The 25,162-nt window shown below is 38.1% G+C and overlaps 1 protein-coding gene across 1 annotated transcript; it reads right to left on the bottom strand.

Moving 5' to 3' along the window:
• Positions 1-336: 336 nt before the first annotated feature.
• HDAC2 (histone deacetylase 2) lies at positions 337-22,556 on the bottom strand. Its single transcript, XM_069851735.1, has 14 exons — positions 22,408-22,556; positions 15,298-15,410; positions 14,724-14,841; positions 13,779-13,853; positions 13,340-13,478; positions 11,852-11,993; positions 8,282-8,374; positions 8,059-8,167; positions 6,487-6,627; positions 4,539-4,647; positions 2,269-2,399; positions 1,253-1,408; positions 873-930; positions 337-658 (listed from the first exon to the last, which is right to left on the bottom strand). The coding sequence occupies exons 1-14, from the start codon at positions 22,457-22,459 to the stop codon at positions 628-630; spliced, it is 1,467 nt and encodes a 488-aa protein (XP_069707836.1). The 5' UTR covers positions 22,460-22,556; the 3' UTR covers positions 337-627.
• Positions 22,557-25,162: the final 2,606 nt, after the last annotated feature.

Below are 25,162 nucleotides of genomic sequence, written 5' to 3' on the forward strand. Positions count from 1 at the left end.
CCTTACATTAAAACATAACTTCATATAACCACCATATTCCAACGTCTCTTCACCTATTGATTTTGCCTATTTGAATCTCACATACTTCTATTCCCATACATTTGTTTGCACCTCATGCAGAAGCCACTGAAGTGTGTGGAGTCAATGAAAGCAACACAGTCCAATCCACATTCACCAACTGTCCATTTAAATCCACTAGCTACTCAAAGGCAAGTGCAAGTCTGCTTAATTTACATCAAGTTTCTCCTCTTTATAGCCCAATGATGGACAAAAGACAACCAAGTACAATTTTTTTTTTTTTAATAAAGATAAAATTACAAAAAAGGTAAAATCAGCTCAGGAAAGGCAAATTACTTTAATAGATCAGTTTAAACATTTAACATAACTCACATCCATTTTTAAATACTATTACATAAAGCATGGTGAAGAAAGGAATTTCTGCCTCATAATTAGAAAACTCACAATACAACTTGCAAAAAACCAGAACAAAGCCGTTTGAAAATAAATACGGTCCATGCCAAATAGTACAAAATGAAATCAGCAGTCTCTCTCAGTACGAAAACTTTCCTTCTTTTAGGTATTCTCCAACTCTAGTAGTTCTGCAGCTGATGAGACGCTATCTTTTGTTCAAGGATTGTTGAGCTGTTCTGATTTTGCTCTGTACAAAGGCAAAAATAAACTGTTAAGTTGTTTCAATTTTGATTAACTGTTTTAGAAATGCAATTTTGAATTACTACTGTCATGAGTCTAAAACATTTAGTATTGTGAGGAATTGAAAGTGATCTCTACAGAACTTAAAATATTATAAAGAACTGATTTAATAAACACCACTGAAAAAAGGTGACATCCATTATTAATTAATTAGTGCTTACCCTTTGGTGTCTGTCTTTTCACCACTGCTGTCCTTGGATTTATCCTCCTCCTTAACATCTGAAAAATAACAAGATTTTAACTATACCAAAAGATGCCAGAAAACCTCAAAATACTTAGGAAGAAAAAAGCACAACCAAGTTATGTTGCCTTTTATATACTCCTAGCCAGGGGGAAGTAGGTTTTAAAATAAGTCACTGGTTACATATTAACATACAGTGTTAAATGCATCCATCCAAAGGAGTCATCTGGGCACCCACCACGTGATTCAAAATAGCTCAATGAAAGTCGCTCTTAAGTGGCCATAACGCAGAAATGAACTCTGGATTTGCAGGTCACTTGGAGTTCTAAACTATAGGATGAAATCACACCATAGTCCTACCTGCTTTTTTGTCCTCCGTCTCTTTTTTGTCTTCCTCTATCCTAGCTTTCTTTGCTCCTTTCTTATGATCAGCAACATTTCGTCGTCCACCTTCCCCTTCATCTTCAGAATCGGAAAATTCTTCATCACAAGCTATGCGCTTATCAGATGCTCGAACTAGGATTCAAAGTTATGAAGTTAATTGAGCATAAAGTCCAACTACAAAAGGCCCAATAAAAAAAGAGCTATCAAATTAAGAATGATTAATAATATACTATAATCATTTAATGTTGATGAACTAAATTACGCAGAAAATTATTGTCTTTCAAGATACTCTGGGACTCTCACAATGACTTCCAAAAATAACTTCACAGACACACAGGGAGAATGTGGGAGTACCTTAACATGTATCAAATTAATTTAAAATACTGAAAACTAAATCACAGGAGGAAACATTACGGTTTCAACAGCTCAGAAAATGAGCAGTGCACCAATAAGAGGTTACAGAATTATTCCAACTACCATAAAAAAAGGTTAAATGTAGCAAGAAACTCTTAGCTATAGCTGAAGAACAACTCATTGTCCATATAAGAGCCAACAGTAATAAAGCGAAGTAAAGGGTATTGTTAAGGTATGGAAAAATCCCTCTCAACAGAAAAGTAAGTAAAAGGATTTTGTTTGAAAACACAGTATCTCACTTCACAAAGGGGAACATGACTTTTTTGTGAATAGCAACACACAGATGTTAAGTCTTTTATTCCTTTAGTTAAAATCCATCTAAGGTTTCTGAAATGCATAGGTTGTTTCATAAAAATGCAAAAAACTTTCGGCACTTTTTTTAGACCCCTTCTACAGGTTCATATTTGTGCATAGACGCCACTGTACAAACGGCAGAACTGGTGGACCAGTGGCAATTTCTGCTTAGGAAAGAAAACTGCCAGTCTTCCAATACTACACAACTAGGATTAAGGGTTTGACTAATTATATCTAAAGAGACTCTTCTTAGATATACTCTATCAAAAAAAGATATTTCTCACTAGAAATGCGTTTGTCTGGATCTTCTCCATCCTCATCTCCACTGTCTTCATGAACAGCATCTTCAGGAATAGCCTGCATCTGTACACCAGGTGCATGAGGTAACATGCGCAAGTTTTCAAATAAGCGTTGCCTGCAAGTAACAGACAAGGAAAGTTATTACTACACAGAAGTAGCATTTCCTCGGATTTTGTACTAAATTTTGAAAATTCAAAGCTAACCTGCTTTGCTTTAGAATCATTATTCATTATTTCTTTACTACTTTTTCTATATTTTTTTTTTTTAAAAAGAGGCATGCCAAGTTCAGAAAGTTTTCCATCCCTAACAGATTGGTAGTATCCACAAAGTACTTTAAAAGTTCAAAGAAAACTGTTGAACGCTCATTTCAATCACCTTCAATCGCCCTCAGGATCAGCAAAGGTACTGCCACTTGGGCTGAACAACGTGCCAGAATTACTGTTCATAAAATGCTAGAGTATCAAGCTGGATAATAAAATATCCTCTAGTTTCTTAGAAAGAAAGCCAGACACTTGGAGCATGAAGACTTCTCAACTGTATGCAGCTATGATGTTGGGGTGAAAGGCAATCCATCTAGGTAAGATTCCTTGCTGGCTGGTTCAGGAAGAACAGAGAAAAGTTCTCCCCTGTCTAAGCAACCTGATGCAACAGACCCCACACTCCAAAGCACCACGTATAAGAACAGGAAGGACACTTGGCTTCTCCTGGGACTCAAAATTGTCACTCCAAAGAAGGACAAGTAGAGAAAGGTTAAGCAAGTGTCAGATGTCAGCGTTTGTAATGACTGTCTTAGTATCATTCTGCACAATTTGATGAGCTAAAGGGCAACTGGTACTTTTTTCGAATCCTTACACTCTGTCCCTGTGCAAATCACATAAGCTGGCAAAGAAGTTCCATCAACCCAGGGAGTCCTCTAGAGCTAGGGAAAGCATACAACTAACTGAAGGAAAGAAGGATCGTTCCTCCTCTTGTCGGTGCAAGTATGAGGATGCAGGATTGTATCTCCATTGATAGAAGACAATCTGTGTCCAGTGGTATGTTAAAGAACAAGCAAGTTTTGCAGCCTACTTGCACCATGAAAGCTCAAGAATACACAATGTACAACAAGCAGCCTGGCAGATCACCAGCTGGAGCACTCTACTACTACAGAGATTTTGCATAATTACATCAATGAAAACCAGGTTTTCCCATTTCCTAAAATTCCACCCCCCCCTCACACATTATTAAAAACTAAAATCCTTTCATTTGATTGTGATTTATGTATTTGTGTTACAAACAATCACAGTCTATACACCAACCACTTCAAAAATCAGTATTTTAACTGCCTTAGTGCTTTTTTTGCAATTCAAGAGTTTTACAGTTTATAGCAGCACTGGCAAACTTATACAGCTACTTTCACATCTTTATTCAGCTATTTTTAGTAACCAAAAGAATTCCTGTGCACTATTAAGAGCCTATTAAACCCAGGGCACGAGCAGGCAATTATTCTTTTAAATCCAGAGCAGGGACAAACCATGGTAAGGAGAGTGCACTTCAGGCTACCCAATATCTCTTACCAGTTGAGTAGAGAATTGATTGTACATATGCATTCCTATATCCCTGAAGTAAAATATTTGTTTACTATCAAAACTTCAGAAAGTAACAAGGAATAAACCAAGTATCAAAAGTGGCACAGGCTAAAAACACCACGTACCTGCTTGTCAATGAACACTTTTGTCTCAAAAATTGTGGATTTGTCAAACCACAATCACTCAATTGCCTGCACACATATCACTACCCTTCCACAGTTTTCGAAGTCGGAACTCACAAGTGACTTCCTATTTTTACAGCTGACAGCTAGGAACAATGACCAATCTTGGTTCATGTTTAGACACAAAGTTGAGAATCAGAAATTCTAATAATCACAGCATATCAGCTTCTTTCCTGTCAGGATAAACTTTCTACAAAATTAGAATGGGAAGCCAAGTGAAACAGTCATCTCTAGCTGCTGGAAAAAGGTAAAAATCCAAGCTGGGTCTTAAATTTTCACATTTATAGTCACAGGACTTTGTAAGTATGCATACTGTTGAAGGCACAGACTTCTAAAAAGTCCCTCTTCTAACAGAAGTGATAAATATCAGAGATTCAGTACTTACTTTCACTGCCTAACAGAAAGGCATACAGTTTTCCAAACTGCCTAATGATAAACCTCTTGATAAATGTGGCTCTTATTTCCACATGCACCTACTTGATGCATAACATAATCACTACTTACTTGATCTTCTCCATATATTCTGGTGTATTCTGATTAGTCATATTTGAGGGACTAATATGAAGCTTGAAGTCTGGTCCAAAATACTCAAAATAGTCATTGTATGGCAACTCTATAAACCAAAACACAAAAGACAACTTTGATGCCCAAAGAAGATTTTAAACATTTTAAATACAACAGCAGTTTTGAGAAGATTTTAGATAGAGAAATATTAAGCCTGAAGCATTCAGGTAAGCAATACTTAAGTACTGTCCGAACTGTTCAGTATTTTTCCTCTAAATTATTCAATAGATGAACTTCAATTTGTTTGCAAAATGCAAAGTGCAAGAAGTAGTTCTACTGCAATCATGCTAGAACATACACTGGAACAACATAACTGACAATTTGATAAAATAATTAAAAATGCTACTTCTGCAGAAAAGAGAAGATCGACTAATGATTTCTTACAGCTTACTCTTTCTTATTTCTTATAGCTGTTTTCAAAGTTAGTCCAGTTTGAAAGGTTTAAGCGAGCCATTCAAAATATCCCTTCAGTAAAACATATAATACCTACTCCTAGGTTAAAGATCACAGCTAGTTCAATATTCATGGTAAGTGCTGTACAGTGGTTCAGCAACACCCACATCTATCCTATTACTCCCTTCCCTTGCTCTTTGAATTTTCACAGATAATGGTCCCCTATATCACATCACCAAAATGAAGTAGATTGAGATTTCATACCCAGCAAACAGTAGTATTTTATATTGAATATAATTGCATCTTCCTAGATAAAGCAAAAGAAATTTAAAAAATATAGAACCCTTAAGAAATAAGACACTGAAATCCACTTCTAATTGAAACCTTTTGTCTTGTTTCCTCATTTATGATCATTACGGGATAAGCAATAATGTTAGGTGAACAGGAAGGGGACAGAAACCTTAAGCTGCTATTACAACTTCTAGAAATGCACTGTTATTTCTCAGAACAGACAAAAGCTGATAGGAATGTTAAAAAAAAATCCCCCAAAACTTCATATATATCCATTGAATTGGACATGCTGATGCAAAAAGGCCCCAAGATAAGGAAATACTACTGTCTCTTCGAAAGCTTAGGCTGACAAAGTATATATATTAACACACTAGATGGTAAATACATATCTTGAAAGGTACTGTCAAATATCCTTTTCTTACTGACAGCAGCATTCCACTGAATTCAGATGGAAATACTACAAATCCAGCAAGAGATTCAGGAACAGCAAAAATTGCAGTATAACAAGAAAACTGCCAGTGACTGATGTGCAACAAAACAGTCCAAATATGAATTTTATAAAAAAAGGCATTCTAAGAACATGTCCAGAAGCACATTGGGTCAGAAGAAAAGGATGCGCGGGATCTTTGAGGATCTTCCTCAGAGATATTACTTCACTACTCAGCTATTCAAAAGAAGTCTACTATTTTTTTTTTAATTAATTTTTTTAAAATAGCTTGTATAGCCAAAATTAAGTCAAATGGAGGACTTGAAGTCAAAAGTAATTGAAAGTATATTGAGTCATAGGTACAATGAATAAACAGTTACATTTTACTATGTGAAAGGGACATTTGTATACTCGTTAATTTCTTAGGAATGCCATGTCAATGGTAGACAACTTACACAGTCTACACTGTTACAACCAAAACACAGTTTATATTCTACTGATGACATTTATATTAGAAATAGTTACAACTGAGGTTCCGTAAGTTTTACACAATTTGGATTTTCCAAAAATGATTCAATCATTTAAAACTTTTGCTAAGACATAAAAAAGGCTCAAATGCTTGTTTATTTAGTTTCTAAGCTACCGAAAGGCTAAATCCTAACAAATTTCTACACAGCTTATTTTAAACCGATGCATTACAGTGAACTATAGAAATACTTGCTATCTGTTCCCTTAAACCCTCCCATGAATATTTTTAAATAAAATATTAATATTTACCATTAGGAATTTCACAATCTAAGGCAACAGCAGTTTCATATGTCCAGCATCGAGCAACATTACGAATCGTATATCCTCCTCCTCCTAACATCAGCAATGGCAAATTAAAAGTCTTTACAACTTCCACACACTTAGCATGACCTGTCAGGCATAGAAAGAGTTGATAATATATGCAAAACAGCTATTGAACAAAAAGATAGATAATGAACTATTTAACCAGACATATGCAGTTGTCCTTATCAAGTAAGAACCAAACTGATTCAAGTAAAACAAAACTGTCTCCCCCTAGAGCTAAGCACAGCCTCAAAAGCAGTCAAGATCTACAAATAAAAAAATATGCAAGATACATTCAACACTATCCACCCCAGTCTTCAGAGGCTCTGCATGATGGTCTATCACTGCTGTTCTGAAAAGCTCTTAGAATGTTTAGCGTTTTGCCTTGTCATAACTGACGTCAATACACAGTGACAAATTTAGGGACAATTTCTCAGATGTCAAATGCAATGGAGGGGAGAAGGGAAAACAGCAAATCAGTACTCAGTCCTTTCTACTTCTAAATTTGAACCTGTATTAGAGGTTGCTAAGTCTTGCTTACAGAGTGAACTGGTGCCAAGACAGTACACACTCCAGGGAGATACAGCATACTGAAAGCATCTGTAGGAGGCAGCAGCTCTCTTGGTTTCCAAGATATGTAAGATGGAAAAAAATCTGAGCTGTATGGGCAACTGAAGTAGCTTTGCCACCTGGTGCAAATCAAGAAAAGAACCCTGAAACACTGCAGACCCAACAAATACTATACTGCATTTTGATGCCTACAAAACTCTAATAGCCTCATTAAGAAAACACAAAACTAAAAAAACCCAGAAAATGAATGATTCAAACAGTCTGGATTCAAGGCTTAGCGAAAAATACATTTATCACTTAAAAATAATAAATAATAACAATTTAAAATTAATAATAAAGTAATATTTATGTTGTTTGCTAAAGTAACATGTCATCCCAATTTTAAGAATCATGCTTTTGGGTAGAAATGTAAAAATAAAATAAATTTATTCTACAAAGGTTAATAAAAATGAACATTAATATAAGGCTCAGTACAACAAACACCACTATATATTTAACAACACAGTGAGCAGTCTCTGTAATACCTATTTTACACACAACAAGGTGTCTGATGTTTAGTATCTATAGTCCTAGTACTTGAACCACTAGTTTTATTTGCCAATTATATTATGTGTTGCAGCAGGACAACTATTGTCATCCCGTTACTCCAGAGCATTGCTTTAAAGCTACAGAAAGCCTGTACATAGAAGAAAGGGAATCACTTGAGTGGCTAGGAGGAACATGGAAAACCAAGCTTCTTAATTTTTTTAGATGGAAAGAAAGAGGCAACTTCTGGGTTTCTTTTGGCCATCCCTGTATAGCAAAGAAAGAGGCGGTTAATCATAGCAATAAACAAAATCTTTGTGACTCCAGTCCTCATCATGCAAGTGTCTTGAAAAACAGTATGATAGGTAGAGGTTTCTATTAAATAAAAAGTTACAGACAACAAACCCATACTCTTCTACTTACCTTTAACAGTAAGATTAAAGCATCCCAGTCTGTCACCAGACAGTGAATCTGCTCCACACTGTAATACTACAGCACTGGGCTGGTACATCTCCATTACTTTGGATATAATCTATAATTAATACCAAACAGCAAGTTGTTAATTCACATTATAAAAACAAATCCACAAAATTAAACTAGTATCTGCCCAGAGAGCTTAGGAAAAAAAAAAAAAAAAGATTCTCACTGGTTTGAATATCTGTCCATATGATTCATCATCTATGCCATCCCTCATTGGAAAGTTGACAGCATAGTATTTTCCTTTTCCAGCACCAATGTCCTATAAGCAAAGGTGACAAATGTTTTATTACAAACACAGAAGTACATGACAGTATCATGGACAAAAACTCTACGATTCTAAAGAGTTAGTTTGTACCATTAACACCCCTGCAAGGCAAAAGGGGCTAAGTTTCTTACTTGACTCCCATTCTCCCATGAAATAATTTTGGAGTCCAAGAGTTGTACATCAAGACTAAATTTTAAGTACACTTAATTTTTAATTAAAAGATTTAAGATAAAATATAACTGATTAGCTTAGTTTAGTAAAAACAATTAATCAAAACCAAGCAAGAAACCCAAGAAAAGTAAAGCAATATGCATTTTTTCAGTGCTGTATAGAAGATTCATAGCTAAGAAAGTTTTTAAAATCTTGGTCTTTGCTCCAAACGTAGGATGAAGAACTAGTTGCAGCAAAAGGGAGAGAGGAAAATCAAACAGATGCCACTTATAGGTGTCCTTGAAGAAAATTAAGATGTTTTAAACAAAACAAATTAACTTGCAGGTTAATTAACCCTGAATCCATCCACTTCAGATCTGATCATCAGCTTAAAACCTAAAGATCACTGCTTGCCAAGCATTCCCGTTTCTTTCCTTTAGCTCATCACCAAGACAAACAGAAACTGATGCAGTTTAGAGAACAGTTCTCTGCCACTAATAAAGGTGTAGTGGGGGAGACTGTAAGATTTAACCTGTTCAATTTGGCTGTAAGCTATTATTATAAACAGCAGCTCTGCTACAAGGGCACACTTCAGGTCCAACATCCTTGGAAAAACCACAAGCCACTACTTAAGATGGTCCAGTAATACAAATAGAAAACTTCTCAACACTAGCTATTTAAAGAATCATGGTCTTTGTGAGCAAAACCTCCTACAGCAGTGAATGTAACAGTAATGTGTCAATTGCAGTAACTATGTTTTATTGGGGAGGGGTGGGGGGGAGGAGAAGGAACAGGGATGGACAGACATGGAGACAGGGATAAATGGCCCAGTGCACCATAGGCAGGATGGTAACAGTTGACTTCTTTTTTTAAGTTCTAGCACATTATTAATATTTCGTAGTATTGCAAGATTAGTGATACTGAAGACCTCTGCTGAACTCAACTCTTGCTGACTTGGAGGATGACAGTGCTTCAAAATCTCACAAAATGAATCACCTAGGCTTTCAAATGCCGTTTTTTCTGAGGTGACATAAATAAATTTTATCCTAAAATGCAGCAGCCAAGTGTTCACATGATTTCCCACTGAACAGGATAATTGCTTTCCAGCCTGAGCCACTCAACTGATAGTTCCATTGGTTATAAACACTAAAGAAACAACAGTGTTCTTACATTTACCCATTCATCAACTGATCAAATTTCCTCACACAACATGGGCCACTATGTAGCACTACAGTCTCAACTGACCTATACACATATATATAGAGCTATCATCCAAGACATGTGGTAAGTCCAATAACTTACTAAGGACATTCACCAGAAGTTCAGATTGCACAATACCTTCAGTAGAAAATGGATGAAGGCAGCTGAACTAGACAATCTAGGTGAGATCAGCTACACTGATGGACTTGCAATTGCAAAAATCTTCAGCTTATGCATGATTTGTTCCTGAATCAAATAAGTGTAACCTGATCAGCAAACTAGGCTAGCTAACTGAAGAATTACAGAAACGAGCTTGAATGGAGTCCACAGACAAGAATGAAGGTAAGATTCAGCTATTGAAGTTGATGGAAACAACCAGAAACATTAGATCAGATTGAGCAAAAGCAAGCAGCACAATGCTAGCCTCCAGGAGAAACACTGACTTTTCAGAGAATTAGTTCTTCCTTTAGTTTAATTAGCTCTACAAACTTCAGATATAGGAGAAAACCTAATTTTTTTTTCCCTATGGGGATGCAATAGTCACAATAAAGCCTGTTGAATTCTCACAATGCTCACACAATACTAGCTAGCAACACAAAATAAAAGGACACATACTGTTTGTCACTGACACTATAATAAAAGCAATCCCAATAACATATAATATTCTATTTATTTAATCTGTTTATCTTTCAATTCTTTGTCCTGGGTGTGGCAAGGTGAAGAATCCACAGGCTTCTCTGTCAATGGGAAGTGCTGTTTCTAGAAAGCCAAGCTATTTAATGCTTCCAATAAAAAAAAAAAAATTCTGCAACGACAGCTTGTCTTTATAAACATACAGGGCTAAGCTACTTTTTGTTTGAAACGCCACTACCACCTTGTGGCCGATCAAGTTAAACCACATGGATAAAAACAATGCCTAATGTGATTTTTACCCGAATGCAGTTTAACAAGATCTAACCATCATCTCAAACAACAACACTGAAATGAAAGCTTAGCACCTCAGTTGTTCAAAAGCTCAGCTCTCGTTTACTACTGTATCCTCTGGGTATCATCAGCATGCTAGGGAGTACAGATTCCAAGAATATTAGCAGAAACACAAATACCTCCATCTACTGAATCAATTTAAAGACTGTAGGAAAATAGTGCATACTTTCCCAATGTGGCATTCCTGTAGGTCACTGTTTTAGAAATGCTTATAATTTTTAAAAAAAACACTAACTCTTATGTACAAACTAATGTACAAAGTTGCTAATACCATCATATCAATGTCTCCGATAAAAACAAGTTTAATATAAGACTGTGAAGCTATGAATATATTCATCCTAATCCTTGAAATATTCTTCCAAGTTGTGAAATGGAACAATTTCTTGTACTAATAGACAAGTGTTTAACATGAGGAATGACTACCTTAAAATTAATATGAAGAGCAAGGAAAGTTTGATTTCCATTCTTAGCTTTGCCAGAGATACTACAGCTGAAATTAAATCCTGCACAGGCCAATGTTCCTTCCCTCAAGCTAGCCATAAGGCTCAGTACACAATTATCTGCGGGGCATACTAAAGTTCTTCAGCAGTGAGCATCATGAAAAATCAAAATACACCTTATGACACAAGAAGTACTCCAAGACAAGCCAACTGTATTACTAGGCAAACAGAACACAGTAAATTCAAGTCGCAACTGACGCTTTGTGGTTATAAGCTTATTCTAAGAATTCAAATAAGTTTTGAAGCATGTGATCTCCAAACAGCTACTTTTCATTGTATTTGCAGAATCAAAATGTACAGATAATAATTATGTATATAATAATTATAAATATATTGGATGTATTTGCAAAATTTTAGTGAATTAAACTATTTGTATATTTGAACTAAAATTTCAGACAATTTATTCAGAAGTTAAGGTATTTATTTTGTGTAGAAGTGAATAACTACTCCCCATTAACCTGTATTTTTTTTTCTAAGGTTCTACAACAAATCTATCACTCCCAACATATTTTTTGAAAGCTTTCTGCTGTATATTATTACCTGACACAATTATTATAAAGTAGTACTGAAACAGTATTGACAAGGATAAGCATAAGAGAGAATTTATCATCTACTTAAATTTCAGGTTTAACCTTACCCTAAGGTCCCCTGTGCCTGGAAAATATTCACCATACTTATGGAATGATACTGTCATGACACGATCTGTGGTATAAAATGCTTCTTCAACACCATCACCATGATGGATATCAATATCAATATATAACACTCTTTGGTGATACCTAGAAAGAAAATAATATATAGGAAGTCAATATACATCCCTTAAATTCTATGTTGTTCATTGAAGAACAAAGTCTTATTAATATCAGAAGACGCATTTTCATCATGCTTTGCATGTAGGTCTAAGCAACCATAATTTCAGGTAGGCTAAGACTCACTTAACATGATACTGCGCAGGACAGATTCTTATAGTTGTATAAACCTGTTTGAAAGTTTCCTTCCTTTACATTCACATTAAGCTAAAAAATTCAAGACTGGAATACAGAAAATCATATCACTTTCTTTAGACTGCAGATACAGACAGATACTGAATACATGGTGTTAATAAAAATGAATGTCTTAATAGGTTAATATTAATTATTTGGAAACTGTGTCTTTAGAGACTTTTTCCACCTTCAAAATACACTTCTAGATTAAGCTACTTCCTGCATCCCTCACCAGCAGACTCGGCTGCTCAGCTCACAAGAGACAAACACCTAGAATGCTTTTTTGTGAAAAATGAGATTTGTATTATCAAAAGGGATATAGTCTCTTGAAGGAGCAGAAGTAAAACTCGGGAATTTAAATTTTAGGGAAATATTACTGATTGTAGTTAATTATATGATCACTTTTTCATTATTCCTCTTACTTTTTATTTTGTTGCCACAGCAGCACAGTTATTATTTTATTATTTATTCACAACAGCCACATGAATTCATGTAACAATCCAAGGAAGCTCAGTGTATGATCCTTGGCTGAGTAACAACTCAAATGATAGGAACCAACCAGGCATATTAAGAAACCAAGTAAGTGTATATTATACACCAAATGGGTGCATGACTGCCCTAAGGTGTCAGGGCAGCGATAAATAGCAACAGGAGATTACCATTTACAGAAAGCATGTAAGCCTGCTCATTTTCTCAAGTCTCTATCCTTATACTTTCATATCATCTAGAATTACAGCATATGGCTTTGTAGCTTGGATCTTTAACACCCATTTACAGACGTCATGTCCATGGTTACGTCCGATCTCTTTTTTTGAATCTGTTGTTGCAGCCTGCTTCCTTCAGCCTCCTGTAGCAGGAAGTTCCAGAAGTTCACTGTCCTCTGTATAAAGAACTACTTCTAAATACCTAGTTTAAACCTATGCTCTATTAGTTATCTTTTCAGCTGGCCTATATTTCAGTTCAAACTTCTTGCTGAAGCCAAACCAGGCAGAGCTTGGGAGTTTCCTTAATTTAAACGGAGAGTGTTCAACACTGGGTATGAAAACTCACCGAAACAATAATTACAATTCAGATCTTCGAACATTTAAATACTTGAATTTGACGCTTCCTATAACTTTAGTTTGTTCCCATCATAAACTTACTTCAGTAACTCAAGGATGGCAAGCACAATATCATTGACATAACAGAAACCAGATGCCTCTGATTTCTTGGCATGGTGAAGCCCTCCAGCCCAATTAACAGCCATGTCTGTTTGCTGTCTGTTCAACTTTACCGCCCCAGCTGTAAAAAGACAAACACAAATGAAAAGAAATTCAGTCAGAAACTTTGTAAGGCCTTTATTTCTGTTACATTAAATATTATCTTTCTTTTTTAAACAAGTTGATCCTAGATGTGATCTCCTACCATTACTGAGATAGAGACTGTCAAATATGACATATATCAAGTTAACTGCTATACAATTATTATTTCTTTAAAAAAAACATCTATTTGCTTCAAGTTTGAACTATACTATCAAAGTTTTAATTTGCTGACAGAAATGTAACAAAGCTACAAAATAGCTAGCAAACAACCTATACTTACCAACAGAGCCTCCAGTTGACAGCTGACAAAACTCAAACAGGCCATCAAACACAGGACAGTCTTCACCAACATTAACTGTGAAAGAAGTGTATTACTTTTCAGAAACACCATTCCAACAGCACTGCTATGCACATGGATAACACTTGCAGATGCAATGCATAGTTCATTCAGCATTTCAACTACCTCCCACCTCATTTTTGTCAGACTGAATTTTAAACACTGCAAGAAGTCTTTATAATCCAAGATGATTCCAAACTATCTTTTTTTTCTTTTTCTTTTTAGTTTCCACAGGAAGTCTTGTCTCCTCATTAACAAGACGCAAGGTCACTTAGAGATTTATGAAGTGCTCATTAACGTAGGTCATATTAAGAAATGCACAATTACTTGGAAAAGCAATTTGCTGAGAAAAAGGCATCATAAAAAGGTCACAATACTGCCTAACGCTATGTTAAGCCTATTCCCAAATTTAAGGAAATAAATTAACAGAAAGGGTGAGTGGTGAATAATGTACAATCTTTACTATCTTCCATTGACAGGGACAACTAAGTCCTTTTCTTCACTAAAACACACTTTCACACATTGATTTTTACTTCTCTTTGAGAAGCCATTCTTCTTCAGTGTTAGAACACATTTTAAGCCATTTTGCGAACAGCTCACAAAGAAGTTTAATCTGCGTCTTATTTCACATCTAGAACACACCCTGTGAAAGGGGAGGCTAAAAATCTTTCCATAAGCTTACAGAACATGCTTCCCAAGATGGCTGCTTTTAATAGACAAAGTCCCCAAATTAGCTAAAGGCAGGCACGTGTTACTCTTGTAATGGTATTTCTAACCAGCCACCTCATTAAGCCACGTTCATACCTCTGTATTGGGGAATACTTAGCTTTAAACAATGCTAACCATCAAAGCACATACACATAGATTTAGCCTAATGTCAACACTTACATCTCTGCATTTGCTTGCTGTACTCGGACATATTGTCAGGCCTTATTGATCGGAGAAATTTGATGTATTCATCACTATGGTACTTGGTCATTTCCTCAGCAGTAGCTTTGTGGGGTCGCTGATAACAAGAAGTTACAGAAATAATCAGTGCTCTGCAAAATCAGCTAATAGTTAGCTAAAACATATAACTCAAAAGAAATCTAATCTAGTTTGAAATGAGAACAGTGAAACTGATAGTAGTGCTGTTTTACATAAAGCAAGGACTACTCTGTTATTAGTATACACCTTGATTAATTATTTGTGCAGTTACCCCAATGTCCTCCCCCAACACTCCATCCCCTAGTCATAAAAATACTGGTGAAAAGTCTCTACCTCACTTCTTCCAGGGACGGACAACAATCTGCAATGCTCACCAGTCATAAAATAGTGCTTCATTTCCAAGTAAGAGAGCTCTGAATACATTATTTAAGTATCTTCTATTTCCACTTACCTCCATTTATTTATGCTAGAATACTTCGAGTCCTTTAAAAATAACTTAAAATGCTTCAGTGGACATTCTATTGTTTATACTCACGTAAATTTCCATTTTTCTGTACAAGCCATAATTTAGGAGCAAGTTGTGGGTCATTCGGATCCTGTGAGGTTTCATTGGATGCCCTTGCCCATAGTAATAATTTCCAATATCACCTGTCAATATTACACAAATTAATAGCTATTCATATTACAAAAATAACTTTTCACTGCTACATTAAAGAATCACTCTCAAAAGAAAGCAGTTAAGATGATTCCAAAAAAAGAAAAAAAACCTAAACACCAAAAACCAAACAACAAATCAATAAAGGGTCTATTTGAAAAATACCAGGAGGAAAACAAAGTGCCCATAAAGGTCGTATGTTAGAAGCAGAGGGCAAAAAAGGAGGCCAAATCTGACAACTTTAGGACAAGCAGACAGTAGTGGGAGAGCAAAGATGCCTACAAGTAGTGGTTTCAAATCAAGAGCGAAGAAAACAGTGGCCAGGAACTAAAGAATAAAGTAATGGGAAACAACTGGAATTAAGAGGGGAGCAGAAACTCCAGACTGCATAGCCACATTACACCACAACAGAGGCTGTAGCACTGTACCATTTTGCGGGAACTGATTTCAAGATACCATCTTCAGCCTGCCCTTAACTGCTAACCCCAGCAGCTACATTCCAGAAGGACGGAAGCTACAGATCAATTGCTGCAACTGCATGCATAAACGTTCCCCAGACGCTGCTAGACACCCATGCAATAGTTAAACAGAATCTTGTAAGCCAGGTTAGCCCAGCTCTGTCAAACTGGAGGGCAACTAGAACACAATTAAGATAAATTTGACTCTCCCATGAAAATACTGGCTGCTATCACAGGCTAGCTACATTTTCTCTCCATCTCGGGTACTGTTAGAACATACATAACTCTACTTTGAATACTGACATCCCCAAGGCACAAACTAGAATTAGCAGTCTGTATGTTTCTGGAAACACAGACAAGCCTAGAAGGTATGTCCAGTTTGCAATGGCTTTCAGCTGGAGAATTCCATAATCCCTTTTCACAAAATCATCTCTTTTCTTTTTGACCAAGTTTCCCAGAAGGATCAGTGAAGTTTACTTTCTTGAAATTCTTACTTTACTTTCATATCCCCAAATATGCTCTGCCTTTATCCACTTGGAATGAAAGAAATACTGTTTTTGCAATGCCATAATATTTTACAAATTTTGGTAGTCAGAGGTAAGACAAAGCATCACTACAAAACAGCTCTTCCTTTGCCTCTTCAACATGATGTCCAGGTCAGGAGGAAGGGAAAAATGTCAGCTTGCAGTAGCATCACCAAATACCAAGAAAAGCAAGTATTAGAATTAAGATTCTAAGTCTCAAAGCATTCTAAAATCCAGCTTTCAGTTTTAAGTTTTGCAGCTTTTCCTAAGGACACTTACTAAAACAGATACAACCTCATGTAATGCAAGATGAGGTTACCTAGAACAACAATCACCTAGCTCTTAGCTACCCCATAACAATAGCAATTATGAAGAACTTTAACCTACGCCTAACTTAGGTATTTAAGTGGAACATTAGCACTTCTTGCCAATTACTAAGACCTGGAGTCTGCAGATACTTATTGTAGGCCTGCACTTTTGGTCACATTCAGGTCAAGAGCAAAACAAATTAAGAGAACATACTCATACCCATTCCCGCCAGGAGAAACACTTCCAAGCTTAATTTTACAAAAAAACTACCTTATTAATTTGGTGTTTCAGAAAAATCTATCGTATCTCTTTGAAACTAATGACCGGAAGATGGAAACCAACCATTTACTAGCCCTAATTTGTTTTGTGAAGTTACTGTTGATTCTCAGATTTACAAAGCTTCAAGCTAGCAAGAGCTAAAAACTTTGGAATTTCTAAGACAATAGTGATTTCATAACATGGTGCTTTTGAGGAAAATTAATTCCAAATGCATTTGTGGCTTGAAGAATATGTATGTATTTTATAACTTTCTTTTTTGTAATATGCCATTTCAATTTCAACTACTTCAGCTTGTACAGTCATTACCACTGACATTTTACTCAGAATGCTGATGGATAAGGAAGCAGACAATTAAGAACAATTTTCTATCTTGTGTAAAATAGAAGATCTGTTATTTTCCCCTCATGGAAAAAAACCCAAACACTTCCCAAATATACTTACAACATATCCCTCAATATATTGCAATTAATCAATTAAACAGATTCAAAGTTAAGCATATTCTACATATACATCACAGCGTACACTTAAAAGATATTTTTTTAAAAAATCATTTAATAAATTAAGCATACCTTTTAACTTTCACTTTGTTTTTTTACCAGAAAGGAGAATTTTTAACAGAACTGGCAAGCTAGTAAATTTAATGAGCGTGGTTTTAATTAAATAGAAGATCCGTGGATGAGTATCTGGCAGAAGCACATTGATCCCCCCAGCGGCGAGGACTAACAATAGCTATCAATACAATATACTTTATACATTAAGTTTCAATGGCCTGTTGCAGTGTGTATGTTGGCAGGGACAGTGAAAGAAAAGGTATGCAAAGGTATTTCTTCATTAGCACCCTGATTTCCAGCCAACATCACATCACAAAGGAGACATCCTGCGGTGAAGGGAAAGACATCAAAAGTCTCTCCTTCACCCAGTGAAGAAGAAGGTGACCTTCCTTACATAAACACTTAATCCACTGAGTCTGAAACTGATGTATTTCTTCTTTATATATCATACCTTACTGGAGTAATTTGGGGAGAAAAGCAAGGGTATGGGACACTTCCATCATGGATAGAGCTAAAAAGCTCTGCAGCCAGACTAACTCTGACTAGAGCAGGCATATATTTAAGAAACAGGTACAGCGAGGCCAAGTGTATAAGACTATTGGTGGAGGTAGTACAAGTAGTTGATCCTAAACTTGTCAATACAAAGGTAAAAAATCATATAGAAATGTTGTGAGCATATTTTCACTCACCATAATAATTTACACTCACCAGTGTGGGTGCACATGGGAAGTGCAAAAGAAAAGAACATAACTGAAAGAGGAAGTGAAGGGGGAAAATGCAAAGTAGTACACGCAGAAAGTTGGCAACCCTATTAATCTTTCACGGCAAGGCTTCAAAGACTGAAATTTACTGTCTTATACCAAGAAAAATATAGCTAAATGGCTCCCACTGAAAAGTAACAACAACCTCTGAAAAGTCGAGTCCTTTACTAATACAAGATGAATCAAGTGCTAGTTTAATGCTAGCATGAGTTTACTGTCATGCATCACATGGTGAACAGACCAAAATGTAATACCAACAAATGACCAGAAGAACTACCTAAAAATTAAGTTGCCATGTTCTGGGTTCAAATATATTAAGAAAAAAAATTACTTCTTAATTCATACAAGTTGCTTAATTCATACAATACTTGCCTAATTCTAAAGGGAGTTATCAAACTAAAATAAACCCACATGACTTCCTTTGGTGAACATAAGTTTTAGACACTCACTTCCTTATTCGATACATGTCTTAAAGGAATTTCAATTGTCTGACAAACACACAACCGACTAACAAAATCTGCTATGTTCCCAAAAATGCTCATCAGTTTCTCTAGTTACCAAGTGATAGGGAAAAATAACACCTCTATACTAACCATCAGGAAACAGTCTTAATGACCTGAACAAAGAAGCAAGAGACCACATTTACTTATATTCTTTGATACTTAGTAACTTCTAAGTTACATTACTTCGTAATTTTGATGTAGATAAATTGTTCTGCACACTGAGCATCTGTCTCTTTTTTCTAAGTGTGGTTACCATGAGATCATAAGGTATTTCAGCGCTGGACTAAGTGCAGAAGCCTAACCACTACAATGGAAACAACATGAAAATAAGAGTCTTAATAGTGGTAGTTACATTTGGTTTGAATTCTGTAATACTAATGGGTAAAGTCATGTCAAGATTAATCTAGAAAAAGACCACCAATGCCTGAATGGTCCAACAAACAGCTATTCGAACAGGCTTAAAATTACTGTGCTAGCACCTGAACGGTTGAGGGGTTTGTTCTGATCGTTAAAATTAAGCACACAGCAGACTAGCACAGTTGTAACTTTTGAGCCAAGAGTACAGGCTGGATACCACTGTTGTGTTTGGAAAAGACTGTGCAAAGTGCTGATGAATCTCTGAAATGCTTTTCAGTTAAAGCTTACATCTGCAGAGAAGATGAACTTAAACTCCAAGTGCTAATGTACTTAATGCCTGAATATACCAGCACACTATTGAAACAGGTTTAGTCTTGTCTTTATGAGTGGAACCAACCACATTTTGATGCAGATGTCAAATTTTTCATCAAGGGAAAGCCTTCTGCACACCCATATTAATTAAGTTCAACAAGAAATCTGAACTATACTGCTAGTGCACTGGCATGGAATAAATGTGCTTATTAATTGTAGCCATGCTAGCTGCTGCATGGTTCTCTAGAACTGTGCTTTGCTATACAGAAGCACAGAGTTGGAAAGACCATCTGGGTCCTGTTCTCATTGCTATAGGCAACTGTACAACAAATACGTACCTTGGGAGGGGCCACTGAACTACCTGAGCCACAAGCTGCAAGACGATGGCAAGAACCTGAAGACACAGGGCAAGAGGCTAAAGTAAAAGCTACAGTATCTTTCTATATCTAGCAGAGTTCTAAGCAGTGTGAGCAACAGACTTCACTAAGCTGCAGCCATATATATATATACATATATATATATTTTAAGACTAGAAGCAGTTATTAAAAATATTTCAGGTAAGATGACTGAAGAATCTTGATTTCTATGGTTTTAGTACTTCCCATAGTTATGTGCTCAACTTGAAATAAAATTCCTAACCTGCGCATGAGCACAAGCAATGCAAACTCTGTAACTGGATGTGGCTGACAGTGTATTACAAACTGCAGAGAGTGAAATCTCCTTCTACCCAAAGTTTATCAGTTCCAGATACAACGCGAAGGCTATTAAAACTGTTAATGATCAGAAAATGTTAAAAGCACACAGTGCAAGAAAACCTGGTAAGAGACAGGCTAATTTAACAAAGCAACTTTAGATAATCACAGATTTCACAAAATCATGTAGGAATTTATTGCATCTTGAAAGATACATGTATGTGCTTGTACTTTTCAGTGTATACTTTTAAAGAAACTAAGTGAAAGTATGTGTGGAGGGAAAATTATGACAAAAAGTGGTCATTTACTTTGGTTATGACATGCTTAGACACACACCACTACCTCAGCTGCATGCCTTGGATATCTTTGTATTTTTTGGTTTTGAGTTATTTAAGGCTTTAAACACTCCCCTTGCTTTGATTCAAGACTTTGCTGGTACAACACAGTTACAAGATATTCAGTGTTGCCAGATGAACAACAAATTAGCATTGGTAATAGTTACCACAGATAATAACTCTCTTCTTATAGCTCTGTTTCCAAAAGGGGCATATAATAACTCTTGGCTTTAGCCATTAAAATTAAGACATCAAAAACATTCCAAAGCTGTTAATTTCTGTCATAAAGTATTTATTTAAAATCACTTTTACAACAGTTACTCCTTTCTCTACGTTATTGTTAACTGCATTTATCCTAGCCTACATATTCAAACAAGGTTTGAACTACAACGGCTTTTAAGTCGCCATTATCCTGCCACCTGAAAACTTCTTCCTTCTCCAGTTCCTTCTCCCTCTTCACAAGTATAAGTTTTGGGCTGTTAAGGGAGCCTGATACTAGCACAGAGTAACAAAACCCAGGGATCACAGGAAAACTGAAGATATCAATATCTAGTAAACTACAGCCACCTGACTTTATTTAAAGTAAAAAAAAAAAAAAGAAAAAAAAGAAAAAAAAAGGATAGCAATAAAAAACATGCAAACATTTGCAGAGATGAAGCTTCTAAACTATCACTGCACACTTCCTTTCAACAAGGCAGAAAGCGACTTCTCAAAGAAAAGTAAGATCCCAGTCTCACCAAAATTATCCCTAACAGGGGCCTCCTTTCCCCTTTAGGCTGAACAAAGAACCAGAGCCAGCAACAAAGAGAAAGGGGCGGCAACCACCACTCTGCCTCCTTTAGTGTGGTAAAAAAGCCAAGACAGGCACTACAAGAATGGCAGATTTGCTACAGCAACAGACACCTTTGATATCTTAGGAGGTTTAGCCATCCATCTTCATTTACAAAATGGTGAAAACACCAAAGTGCTACGGCCAAGCCAAACAGCCTCAACCTCCGTTTCCTGGCTACCATGAAAACCGGTCTCAGACGCTGACCTAAAGGATTGTTAGGAGATAATTTAAATAAAAAACCCCAAAAAAAGCAAAAAAATCCCCCAAATCTCCTATGTAACATGACCAACGACTTACGCTCCCAGAACAAAATATGAAAAACAAATGCAAACTCAAGAAAAAGAAACGAAGTCCTCGTTGCTGTGACCAGAGGGAACCTCGAACAAGTTGCTGCAAACATCTGAAACTAAGCACAAACATCATGCATTTTCTCGACGTGACCGACAAAGCAGATCCCAAGTCGCTGTATCCTCCTTGGGGCAGAGGGACGTGCAAACTTAAGCCGGCCTGCAACTAAAATTTCACGATTATTAAACACCTACACATGCAACTTTCGTGTTTTGCTAGGAGAGAGGCTGGTGGAAGCTCTGATCCGCGTTCATGGGGGCTGAGGGGGGGAGCAGGGGGACTCCGATAGCCTCCCCCTTGCACACCAGATCTCTGCAGGAAAGCCGGAGGAAGGCCTCAGCGCCAAGAATTACCAGGTACCCAAGCTACACATGGCCTAGACATTTTTTTGCAGGGGAGGAGCCAGACGCGGCAGCGACTCCAACGCTCCTACGCTTGGCGGACGAGGGGGAGTGTCCCAACTTTTCTTCTTGTGTTTTTTTTTTTTGGTTTTATTTTAGGGGGGGGTGAGAAGGGAACAACAACAATGGACACCGCCGGGCACCGCAGCCGCTCCGAGGCGGAGCGGGCAGCTCCCCGGCCCGCACCTCGCCCGCATCCAACCTCCCCGCCGCCTCCCCTTCCCCCTCGCCCGGCGGCCCAGGAGAAGGCGGCGGGAACCCTCGGCCGGGGCCGCAGCCCGCATGGCGGGCCTCGGAGGGGCTTCCCCCCGCCCGCGCCCCCGCTCACCATCGTAATAGTAGCAGACTTTCTTCTTGCCGCCGCCCTGACTGTACGCCATTGGGCCGCCGAGCCGGGCCCGGGGGGAGGGAGCGGGAGGCCGAGGCGAGCGCCGAGCCGGCACGGAGGGAGGGAGGGAGGGAGGGACGGGGGAGGGAGAGCGGGAACTCGAGACGCCGGGCCGCGGGCGGCGCGAGCGGGCCCGACCATCGGCCGCGGGAGGGGCGAACGGGCCGGGCGCGCCCAACCCGCCGCCGCCGGGGGAGGAGAGAGAGGGAGAGAGGCAGGCGGATAGGACGCGCGAGAGCCAGCTGCGTCGGGCGCCTGCTTGTCCCTGCTCTCTCGAGGAATCACACGCTCGAGCAGGGAGGGAGCCGGCGGAGAGGCCTCCCAAAGGAATCCTTGGAGGGAGCTCTTTGCTCGTCCGCCCCCATGCCGCGCAGTGGTTCGGCCCGCCGGCGGGCGTCGGGCTGTGTCCCCGCCCCCTAGCGGTGAGGCCGCCCCCTGCGGCGCGGGGGACTGGGGGCGGTTGGCGGCGGTTTTGGGCCCTGCGCGGCGCCGGGGTCGAGGCGACTCCCCTCAGGCGGCCTTGCCCCGGGGGCCGGGCAGCGCCTCCCCAGTACCGCGACCTCGGCCCGTCTCCCCGGGGCGGGTGAAGGTGCTCGGCAGCTTGGGGTGGCGGGGGAGTCATGTCCTGGGTCTCCCCTAAGGGCCGGGTCATGCAGGCTTGCTGTTTTCCAGAGCCAAACGGGTTTGTGGGCTTTGTTTGCTTGTTTGTTTTATTTGTTGTTGTTTTAGTTCTCTTTTCAGAACTGGAGCTGTGTACGACTTCGGGGTTGTTTTTTTGAGGTAATGAAATCCTCGGAGGGCTATGAATGAGCTGCTGTTTTACCCTTTAAAAGAGCTCATCCAGTGGGTACAGAGGCAAGAATAGTATTAGAATTAAGAATAGTGTAGCATAGCATAGTATATTTGGAGTTGGAAGGGACCTTACGGGTCATCCAGTTCCACACCCCCTGCCATGGGCAAGGCCATCCCCCTAGATCAGGCTGCCCCAGGTCCCATCCAGCCTGGCCTGGAGCTGGCTGCAGCCAAGCTTTGGGCTGATGCAGAGGTGGGAGGCACTCCTGGCCTATTTACACTGTCGCTGCTCAGTGCCCGTGTTTTAGAAGTTCAGTGCATGCTCCCTGGTAGGTATAGGCATTACTTCTTCCAAAATCAAGGCATGCCACACGAGTTGAAAGTAGTGGTCTTATATGAAGGCCTCAACTTCTGAACTGAGTCTCAGGTTGAGCTCTACCTGCAGTTTTCTGTGCCTCAGCTCAGGTACAAATGCAGGAGGAAGAAATGCAGAAAGTTAACATGATCGTCTTTATACTTAGCCAGTAACTACACCTTTCTTGTATTTACAGTCAGGTAAGGGTTCGCACTTGTTAGAACTTCAAGTCTGAAATATCCGAATTTGGGGATATATATCAGTTACACAAAAGATTACTGTTTCTTAAGCTGACTTGAAAATGCAATATTTAGGGGCTTACGCTCATAGAAGTCTTGACCATCGTTCCTTGATTTACTGGAGTCTCCATAATGACCTAGAAACCACGATTGCTGCCATACTTTTATATTACAGTGTGTAAATGCCTACTTGTTATCAGTATCACTCATCAAAACAGTACATGTTCAAAAACTGGTTAGGTCATTATTCCCAGAATTAGGTTATTTTCACTCCTAGAGATACATACCAGGAAGCTGTGTCCTCGTAGATGATAAAAATTGTCTTTATATTGTTAGACAAAACCAACAGTTATGTTTCTATTAACCATATGTATACACTCAAAACCCTGAGGATAAACCTAGGACATGCTGAAATAAAGATGATTTCTGGATTTTTTTCCTCCTCTCCATGTTGTAACAAAAGGATACTATTTTGTCACATAGCCAGGTGGTGTAGCATATTTAAAAGGCGTTTTCTATATTACGTTTGGAAATTTCTCTTAGAAATAACATAGATTTTTCTACAGCTTATCATACAACTGATGTGCTTCTTGCTGCAGCAAAATACCCACATAACATTACAAGCTGTAATAAGCATATTGTTATCTTAGCACTGACTTTCTTTTAGTCTCAGCCTGCTTAATGCTGTCACTGCTTTAACAGCATTAGATTGGACTCCAGAAGATGCATACACTGGTTACCTAGTACAAAGTGAAGTATTATGTACTTCATAGACATTGAAATTAAATGTGTTTGTGAAGTTACTTGATGTTTTGTAGGTGCCTGATAAACATTTGTATCCAACAATATAGTAGTGCAAGTCACCTGGCTCAATTTGAGGAATACTTTTACTTGCACTATGAAGGAAATTCAATACCAGTAGTGATGTATTGTCTAAGTTCTTCTTAGGGATTTTATCTAAAGGAAGAAGCTCATAATTACATTAAGAAGTTACGCAATTAGTTTCAGATGGGTACACAACCTCATATAGAAATATAGCTTGTTTTGCTTTGAATGAAGGCAAAGTGGCTAAATCAAGAGAAGCTGCTTCACTTTCAGGGTAGAAGTGGCTATACATGTTCTTCTAATACCTGAATTTACTTAAGTGTAGTTCTTATTTAGAGAAGTTCCTAGAATAGTAACTCATACCTGAATCAAGTGTGCAAAGAAGCAAACAAAGTTATCCTTTATCTCAAGAGAAAAGAATATATTCACTGAATTTGCAATAATTCAATATTACGGTAAGCTATTAAGCAAGAACACTTCTAGA

This window comes from Phaenicophaeus curvirostris, chromosome 2 (assembly GCF_032191515.1).
Source record: "Phaenicophaeus curvirostris isolate KB17595 chromosome 2, BPBGC_Pcur_1.0, whole genome shotgun sequence".
NCBI classification, from domain to species: domain Eukaryota; kingdom Metazoa; phylum Chordata; class Aves; order Cuculiformes; family Cuculidae; genus Phaenicophaeus; species Phaenicophaeus curvirostris.